This window comes from Cyprinus carpio, chromosome B20, assembly GCF_018340385.1.
Source record: "Cyprinus carpio isolate SPL01 chromosome B20, ASM1834038v1, whole genome shotgun sequence".
Classification (NCBI taxonomy): domain Eukaryota; kingdom Metazoa; phylum Chordata; class Actinopteri; order Cypriniformes; family Cyprinidae; genus Cyprinus; species Cyprinus carpio.
The window spans coordinates 23,392,072-23,402,179 of record NC_056616.1 but is presented as its reverse complement, the minus strand read 5'-3'; the positions used below and the strand labels follow the sequence as shown (position 1 = coordinate 23,402,179).

At 33.9% G+C, this 10,108-nt stretch overlaps 1 protein-coding gene across 2 annotated transcripts; it reads right to left on the bottom strand.

The window, feature by feature from the left end:
• Positions 1 to 1,487: 1,487 nt before the first annotated feature.
• On the bottom strand, positions 1,488 to 9,577 carry LOC109112874 (G patch domain-containing protein 2-like). Of its 2 annotated transcripts, none has more exons than XM_042746480.1 (10): positions 9,420 to 9,577; positions 7,192 to 7,902; positions 6,613 to 6,677; positions 6,350 to 6,523; positions 5,162 to 5,208; positions 5,028 to 5,083; positions 4,579 to 4,612; positions 4,384 to 4,448; positions 4,160 to 4,248; positions 1,488 to 2,094 (listed from the first exon to the last, which is right to left on the bottom strand). In XM_042746480.1, the coding sequence occupies exons 1-10, from the start codon at positions 9,467 to 9,469 to the stop codon at positions 1,925 to 1,927; spliced, it is 1,461 nt and encodes a 486-aa protein (XP_042602414.1). In that variant the 5' UTR covers positions 9,470 to 9,577; the 3' UTR covers positions 1,488 to 1,924. The 2 variants fall into 2 exon arrangements, with proteins under 2 accessions (XP_042602414.1, XP_042602415.1); XM_042746481.1 differs by having other exon boundaries at positions 7,195 to 7,902.
• Between the last annotated feature and the right edge of the window lie 531 nt (positions 9,578 to 10,108).

Genomic DNA, 10,108 nt, shown 5'->3' with positions numbered 1-10,108 from the left:
GTTTTTAGTCAGCTATAACAACTCTGCATCATGGGAAAGATTCAAAGATTAAACCTTGAGCAGAGAATACTTTAATACTGACCTACAGTATATGAACAATACGTCACTTTGACTTCAGAACACACACAGAGACCATAGCATCCCGGTTCCTAATATGCAAATTGGCAAAAATGACAAAAAAGGCCAATGTAAACAAAGGTGGCATGTTGTACAGATCACAGGAAGAGACAAACCTGACATGCTCCTCGTTTAAGTCACCAACCGCTTAAAAACGGTTCATTCGGAGTGCAAACATGGTTAAAAATATGTGTTCCCAAAACCAAAATTTAAAAAAACACTTATCTTCATTCAGGGAATGCTCAAACACCAGAGAGGAAGTGATGTCACATTTGGCTCAAAGACTCCTCCCGTATTAGCGAGCAGATTCCTAAACATTCTGACAAGATAATAGCATCTCCAATCATCTGGGATTGTTCGTAAGAGGCATTGAAGTGTTTACCCAACAATGGTGTAATCTTCACCTCGTGACAACCAGGAATGACAGTCGTCATTAGTTAGTGTGACGCCTCCTTGAACGCTTAATACCATCTCAACTAAGCCAATTCAGTCAATTAATCCTATTCATTACTCAAACTCTGCTGAGAAATACACGCATTTCACTGAATGTCGAATCATACGCGCTGGAAATAAACAAAGTGGACTCATATAACATTATTAAAACACGCAAGTGTTGAGTCACGCAAAAGAGCAGCGGCCGCTTGCTTCAGTCTGCATCGTTTCAGCATTTCATACATGCAGTTTTCATGAGCATGTGATTGGCTGAGGTATTGACATTCATTATTAGTGCATGATATTTGCATAAAATGTCCAAAAACAGGATTTAAAAATTAAAAAAATAAATTAAAAAATTAAGTGAAAAATACAGATTTCCAAAAACGACCCAAAAAAAGAAATAAATGATGTTATCAGAGACATCAGATACGAATATCAAATGAAAAACAAGAGACAGATGATAATGTTGACTGATCTATTCTGTTAAAACACATTGGTTTTTATGAGGTGAAAGTATTTAAAAATTGTTTTCTAAAAAACTGGTATTTGCCGAGTGCTGAGGTTTGGCTGTTGGCTTGTAATGAACATCACTAATGAGGACCCAAAGGCTCAAAAAAACACCTCCACAGTGTTTAAAAACACAGAGAAAAAAAAACACAAAAACAAAATAACAAAAAAACAAATCCTATATTAAACCAATCCTTTTTATAGTACCAGTATTAGTTTTGATGACAATTAAGTGCATAACATTGTTGCAAAGTGAAAAAATAAAGACTGCCACTATTATACTGAACATAATTAACCCTCAATTTAACAAAATCTTTTTGTTTTTACATTACAGTAACGAATATTGGGAGAAATGTGCTTAATTAACATGAGAATAATTTCATAAAGCACAACATCTTCAAGGTCCTATAAACAGGCTTCATTTTTTGTTATGCAAAATGTAATTTATTTATTTTCCCTGTGATTTGTCCAGTTAAATATTTCCTCATTAAATTCATCCTATACTCAACTGTAGAAACATTTTCTTTACAAATTGCAAATTCTTGACTGTAATGATACTTTTTTGGTGAATAATGTTTTTTCTGTTAATTTGTTTGCTTTAACTTTCGTGTTGAAATGAGTCCGTGTGTGTGTGTGTGTGTGTGTGTGAGTGTGTGTGTTGGCAGTGAGGCAGCTCTAGAGTCAGTCCTTGTCTGGGCCAGTGCTGGTGTCCTATTTCGTTTCATTCTGTCAGTCATCGTTTCACCTCAGTGCTACCCTCTGCTGGCTGGCTGCTGTTAACGGTGAGGTTAACGATGAGAAAGGCGGCCCGTGGGCCCTAGCTGCTGTCTCTGCATGAGTTGCTCTCTCTGTTCTTGGCTCAAGCTCAGTTGAAGCCCAGTCCGGCTCCCTTCGGCCTCTGAGACGCACGAATGGGCTCCGTGATGCCTCTGCCGTCAGGGCCCAGGCCAGACCCCGGGGTCCAGCCCATACTCTGCAGCATACGGCTCCCCACGTTTGACTCCGGCAGAGGAGCAGCGCCCTCACCCACCACACCTGAGAGAGAGAGAGACACGGAGAGGAAAGGATAATCTGCATTAACAGTAAAGCTCATTGATTCTTGTAATGCACTTAATGGGCTGAAAGAGTCCTTAAGTAAGATCTTTAGATGAACTCTAGGGCTGGTCCGAATACATTTTTTAAAGTGCTCCCACACAGCTGAGGTCTTGGCATTTTCGTCTTCTCTTCCAAATGAACCGAATCAAGACGTTCACTCATGGGCGATTCATATTCAAAGGTGAATGAAAAGTGTTTTGCAGGGGATGCCAGGTGTTCAAAGAAAAAAAGAATATTTGAATCTCAAAATTGAAAATCGAATGCCAACCCACCGAACGAATAATCAAAAAATCTAATATTCTGGTAAAGCCCTAATTAACTCATGTGTGCAGTGCATTTAAAAACCCACAAAATAAATAAAATGTCCAATCAAATGTCCAAAAAAAAGTGTAGTTAACCAGAAATATGAACTTTATACATTTCTAAAAGATATATGTGCAATGTAATGTGTAAATATACAAATGTAAAATGTAAATATTGAATTTAATACAGTATATAAATACATACATACATTTCACCACCCCCCCCAAAAAAAATAAAAATAATTATATATATAGATATATATATATATATATATATATATATATATATATATATATATATATATATATATATATATATATATATATATATACACACATATACACATGCCTATATTTATATTTAGATAATTATATTATGTATAAATATATTTAATATAAAAAACATAGCCTATTTTCTAAAATATACACATGCAACTGTGTGCATTTATTTATTTATATATATATATATATATATATATATATATATATATATATATATATATAATATATATATATATATATATATAATAAATCTACACAGTACACACACAAATTAAGTAAACAAAACGTTTACTTTGGATGCGATTAATCGTGAATAATCATTTGACAGCACTAATATATATATATATATGTGTGTGTGTGTGTGGTGTGTGTATATGTATGTATATGTATGTATATATGTATATATGTATATGTATATATATATATTATATATATATATACATATATATATATATATATATATATATATATATATATATATATATATATATAAAAAATTTATGTTGTAATGTGACTATTTTCATGAAAATGTGGAAGGCTTTACTTCTGCTGATTTTATTTTAAATTCACTTAATTTGTATTTCTTATTTTTAAACAGTTAAGTATAACTTTATGTTGATATTTAATGGAAACTGTAAAACTTTACAATAAGGTTCTATTTTTTTCTTCCAGTGTGGCAACAGGTCATTTTACAGTATTCATATATAACGCCTCTAGAATTAATTATTAGACTAATAACAATTTTCAGCAGCATTAAAATTAACAACACAGCAAGTACATGTAGTTAATCAGAATTACTCTGTAACGATTTAAGTAAATATATAAAATGAATGAACGCTGTAAAATACAGTGTGACCAAAACATGACATGCTGTCCATGTTTAGTTCATGGCATCCAAACTCAGACTTTACTGTAAAGTGTTAGCATGCACATCAGTGTTTCTGGACATGGCTGCATTGAAAATCTCATAACTTCAGTGTTGTGTTTCAAATAATCCTGATGTTACATGTCACAGTTCCTGTTCCTCATAAACAAGTTTCTGAGAAATTGGTAATCTCAGCTCTGTGACCTCTGACCCCTGAGAGCCGTGGCCATGTGCTCTGCGTCACAGATCACGACAGGAAATGATGTTCTTTAATGAGGAAATGAGATCAGCACTGATCTGCCGCTCAGCTGCCAATCCCGTCACATAACCACCACTGAGTTTACCGTTACCACGGCGACCAGCCTCCGTCTCTTCCTGACGACACGCAGGTCGCATGTTTCCATGAAGTGTTTGTGTTAAAGAAGAGGGCACCATTTACATTTAATATTCAGGACGTGGGTCTGACGTCTCTTTACAGAAACATTTCAGATCACCCAACAGCTGTGATGGTAAATGAGTGTGTGTGTGTGTGTGTGTGTGTGTGTGTGTGTGTTACCTGAGGATGACGGGCCTCCCACAGGCGCAGCTTTCCGTCGTCTCTTTATATCTCCAGTACATAAAGAGCCAAGATGACCACTATTCTGTCTACAGAGAGAAAGGGAGAGATTAGGATACTCACTGCTTAGGTAAATATGCTAAGATTATGTCTTTTGAAATTAGACTATGACAAAAGGATACAGAAAATCTAACTGGTGCAATTTTATTACTATATATTATTACCTGCTAGCAGTCTTTAAAGAGCAGCTTTTCCTGTGGCTTCTGTCGCTACGAGAATCCCAAAGCAACTGCAGATATGTCAGACACACGTAAAACGTCACATATCACACAGTAGATTTTCACATGAAGAGTTTATTACAAAGGCCTGAAACTCAACATACAGTAAATAAAGCTTAGATTTATCAAAGCACGTCTTACTTGGTCTCTTCTGGCTCCAGAGCTGAACCACGAGCTGCAGCGGACAAACAAACTCTTAAAACAAGCCTGATATTACATTACTGATAGGTGATATATTACACAAATATTATATCATAATTTGAGTAAATTTATATTATAAATAACTCAATAAAAATGCATTGTTCATAAAGTAACCATTACATTAAAATGATTAATTTTAATGTAATTTAAATGATAAATCAAATAAGTAAAAATAATTAAATAACAATGTAGCAATATCTTTATTATTTAGGCAATACAGCAAATTAAGTACTTATATAATCTTTTAGTTATAAAAAAAAATAAAAAAAAATGGATGCACAAAAAAATCATATAATTCATAATAAATGAATAAGTCAGCATAAAAACACTAAAATTAACGATCATAATGCCAAACGTCATGTTGAGCTGTCAAACTCTTCAGGACTTACTCACGAGGATCCTGGGATAATCTCGGTAATCGATCAGGAATTCCTTGAGAGGTTCCTTTGGGAAAGAACATTACATTTATTACTTATAAATAAAAATTAAACAGTGAGTTCATACTTTAGACAAGTGCACATACCTGTGACTGCTGAAGACAGGCCTGCCGCGCGAGCCGCGCTTGAAACCCTGAAAAACACTTAGACTTAGTTAAAAACAAGTCAGAGACACGGCCTAAAGATTAACACGCATGCTCTGAATGAACAGGAATAAATCGCTTTCTCCAGATATAATAGACCTCCTTAAAACACAAACACCATTACCAGACACCACACTTTAAGAAAAATATAATTGAGGTTTTTCTGATAAAAATTGTCATTGCGACTTTCTAATTAAAAACATAAAAGTTACTAAGTAGGAACAAAATAAGAGATATTACTATTTTTATATTTCACTGTAAATTAAAAAAGGATAAAAAAGTGCAACTTATTTTTTACTAGTGAAATTAATAATAATAATAATAATAATAATTATTATTATTATTATTATTATTAAATAAATGCAAATGTTACTTAAAAACAAAATAAGAAATATTACTATTGTAATATTTCACAAGAAAATAAAAAATAGTAGTATTCAAGTATTCAAAAAGTTGAGTATTAAAAAAAATCTATAAAGTATATAATTTTTATTTAATAATAATATAAATAATAGTAGTAGTAATCTTCAAAAAAATAAAAGTTACTACTAAATAAAAAAATAAATATTACTTTTGTAATTTCAAAAAAACAAGCATTAAAGGGGTGGTTGATTGTGATTTTACATTTTTATCTTTAGTAAGTGTGTAATGTTGCTGTTTGATCATAAACAATATCTGCAAAGTTAAGATGCTGAAAGTTCAATGCAAATGGAGATGTCTTCTTTTAAAGAAAAGTCTGTTTAATGCCTACAATTACGACTGGTAGGGACTACAACGATCTTTATTTTACACTGCATCCCATTAACACAATCAAGCCTAGGAAAAGTAGTCAACCACCCCTTCAAAGAAACATTTTGTAACTTTTATATTTTTTATTACCAAATAAAAATATGACAATTACGAAATAAAAACAAAATGAGAAAAATTACTATTGTAACACTATGTAAAAAAAAAAAAAGAGAAATAATAAATATTGTACATTACACCTGTAAAATTACAAAACTAACATTTTGCATTTACTAGGTAAGTATTTAATACTAATATTTTTCATTTAGATTTTCACATAATAAGATGAAGATTTGATGGGTTGTACAGCTCTGTCCTCTGGTGGACAAACATCTGAACACTCACCTCTTTGAGCTCCCGGTGACATTAACGGGAACGCTCCGGTCAGGATGCTGTTGAACATGGGGTCATTGAGGTCCAGTTCGTTAGAGTCTTTCTCCCACCACGGCACCACACCCGCGATTCCACAAGCCCCGCCCGGCTCGCCCTCATAGAACCAATCACTTTGCTCATCATCGCCTGAAACACACACACACACAACACTCAAACACGAGCAGTGTTTAGGATGTAAACTGTGATTAGGAAATATTCGAGATGAGTGCACACACCTTGCCTTCCCTCGTCGTTTGTGTACAGACCCCCATCACTGCTGTTACTCACACTGCTCGTCTCACTGGAATCACACACATTACACATCCGATTAAGCCGTTTGTGGGAAATAAAAGGGTGAATTTCATTAAAAACATGTCCATGGTCATAAAAGAAAAGAAAGAAAACATATTTTGAACAAAAAATAAGAATCCCTAATTTTAAGCCTATTAAGATTCTTAGCATGTGACCATTTTCATTAAACCTCAGCACATTTCCAACCAAATTTTCGTTTTTTTTTTTTTTATTTAAAAAACAAATACCTGTTTTTTTTCTTTTCTCAAATTGGTGATTCTAATTAATTAAAATAACAAAATAAAATCATTTAAAATAATAAATAACATTTTAAAATATATAAAAATATATTAGTGTATATTAGTACATTAAAATATTAGTGCAATACAATTATTTAATTAATTTTATTTTTATTTACAATACTTGTTTAATGGATAAAGGGATTCAGCAAAGAGAACATGTTGGAGGCTCCTGGAATGAGAAACAGGAAGAGGAGGGGCTAGACAGGAGAGAAGAACACTAACCACCTGTCACTCATCTCCTCGTCTGTGCCTTTCTGCTCCTCATACTCCATCTTATCTTTGGCCGTTGGTCCCGCCTCTTCACTCTCCACCACCACGCCTTCATCCGCCACGTCCTGTGCGAGTCTCTGCGCCGTGAACTTCCTCTTCTTCACCCTGTTTTTGTTTGATTCGCTCCCTTTGACCTCTGGACTAAACCCCGCCCCCCTGCTGGTGGTTGCTCTGGAGGGCGGCAGCAGCATGGTGGAGACATCTAGTGGTGGGTCCACAGCCATGCGCTTGACTTTCCGACGCCTCCGCAAACTGCGCGTTCCCAAAACATCTGCTCCGCTCAAGTCGTCAAGCCACAGCGGCCTCTTCCCCCTGCCGGAGTCAGCGAGGGGCGTACGCCGCTTCGCGCCCAGCTGCTCATCCGAGTCGCTGTTGTTGTCGCGGGTGTGAGCGCCCCCTGCTGTCGTGGAAGTGCGGTAGTCTTTCTGCTCCTCTTGACTGGACTCAGAGCCTTCGCTCAGGTGGCAGGTGTCCCACGGCGGGTGAGGGTTATCGGACCGGCGCTTACGGCCACGGCGCTTGCGGGCCTGGCGTTTCAACAGGCAACTGACGGCCAGAGCGTGATCTCCACCGTCTCCAAACCCTCCACGGGCTTGTTCTGAACTCTCCTCCAGAGCCGACACCAGATCATGGACCAGCTCGTCCATCGTCCGCCGAAAGTGCCTGATCCAAAAGAGTGAAATTAGGTGAAAAAAATTGAAAATCAAAGAGCAACTGAGAGAGAAAATGTATTTGTTCATAATGACTGGATTTTAATTTTTGAACAATAATTTAACAGAGATTGTACATTTAGAGCAATTTCTAGTCATGCACGTTCACACACCAAAAATTCAATTAAGTGTCATGTAATGGTTTATTAATAATTTATTTTTCTAATATTTTATATTTATATATTTTTTTCTATTATTTATGCATTAACATTTTCTAGTATTTTATGCATTAATGGGACTTTGTTTGAGATCGTCATCAGCTTATCAGTTGTCCGCTGAAAATGCCTGAAAATGAAGGAGCAAATGATAAAGAAAATGTATTTGTTCATAATGACTGGATTTGAAATTTAAATAATAATTTAATAGAAATTGTACTATCAGAGCAATTTCTAGTCATGTACATTAACAAAAAAAAAAAAAAATTTTTTTTTTTTTAAATTACGCACCAAGTAATGGTTTATTTAATTTTTTTATTTTGTATTATTTATTTTTCTAATATTTTATGATTTTTTATATTTAATTTATTGTTTTTTATATGTTTTCTATTACTTATGCATTAATATTTTCTAGTAATTTATGTATTATTAATGGGACTTTGTTTAGGACGGTCACCAGGGCATGGACCAGCTTGTCCATTGTCTGCCAAAAGTGCCTTCTCAGAATGAGTGAAAAAAAAATAAAAGAAAAATTTTCATAATGACCAAATTTAGAATGATATAATAGAGATTGCTCTAACAAGCCAATTTCAAGTCAATGAAACATTTTAGAGCTAAACAGCATTAAAATGTTTATTTGCTTAAAAAAAATCCACGATTTTGTTTAAATTAATTCCCATGTCACACAATTGCTACAAAATGGTTTATTAATTTCTATTACTTATTTGACAAATATTGATTTTCATATTTTTCTACTATTTATTAATTTATACTTATTTTATACATTTTAAGGACCAACATCAGGTCATGGACATGCTTGTCCATCATCCATCCACCCAATAATGTCTATTCAGAAAGAGCGAATGAAGGAAAAATCCATTTATTTATAATAAGTGAGTTAGTATTATTAAATATAGCTATTTCTAGTCAGTTAACTATTTCAGCTAACAGCAGAAATGTATATTTGATATAATAATCATTTAAAAAAATATTTTTAAATGACTTTTATCTCATTCATTAATGCACTTTTTTAATTAATAAAATAAAATTATGTTATGTTTTTTTTTTTTTCAGGTTTTACATGCTGCTTGAAAGGTTCGGTAATACCATGGTAAGTTAGTTGCGGTGATGAATTATTACCATAATCATGTACTGTGGAATTTCATTTCAAAGAGCAGCATAGTGAAATATAATAACTACATGATAACACAATGGTAACATAGTTTTGTTCGAGTGATATCGGGTCAGAGATACACACATCAAACATCATGATCGGCTCTGAACAAACCGACGGCAAAACACACGAGACACATACCAGCCGGTTCCCGCTTTACCGAAGCTCTTGATCTCGGCGGCGCGGAACATGAAACCCGCAGAACACGACAAAAACTCAGGGGAAAAGATCGAGGCCGCGCTGACAAACCATAGCGCCTCAACAACAACAACACCACCGCGCCGGAAACGGACTACAAGACATAAAAGACGCGCATCCGGCGACGAAAAGACCGCATGCTTTCAAAATAAAAGCCAGTGATGATGATGATGATGATGATGATAATAATACTAATAATAATAATAAACAAACAAATAAATAATGCATAGGATTAATGGAGAAATTGACCTACTCATTATTTATTATGTTTATTATATATTTTTATTTTTTATTGCTTTTATTTATTAAGTTTATTATTTGTATTACCAATATTCTCTATCTTTTTGATGATTTGAAAGTCTTTTATCTGAAGTTATATTTTATTTTTCCATCACAATACGTTTTTGAAAAAACAAATTTAAATTTCAGACTGTATATTAAAACGTTTTTTATTAACATATGTACTCATATAAAAATAAAAGCCAACATGCTCCCTTTATTAAAATTTATTTTCTGTGGTCTTTTTCGTTTCATTTTTAATTGTTTATTTTGTATTTATTCTTTTGTTTCACTGTAAAATATACAGTCGTCAACAACAAGCTACAAGCATAAAAAAACTGTATTTTAAGACA

Excerpts from the sequence above, each read along its gene's own strand:
- LOC109112874 (XM_042746480.1), bottom strand. The coding sequence starts at position 9,469 with ATGTTCCGCGCCGCCGAGATCAAGAGCTTCGGTAAAGCGGGAACCGGC. Across the intron at positions 7,903-9,419 it reads GGTAAAGCGGGAACCGGCTG|GCACTTTCGGCGGACGATGG; the intron begins GTATGTGTCTCG and ends CTTTTGGATCAG. Across the intron at positions 4,449-4,578 it reads CTGGAGCCAGAAGAGACCAA|TTGCTTTGGGATTCTCGTAG; the intron begins GTAAGACGTGCT and ends ACATATCTGCAG.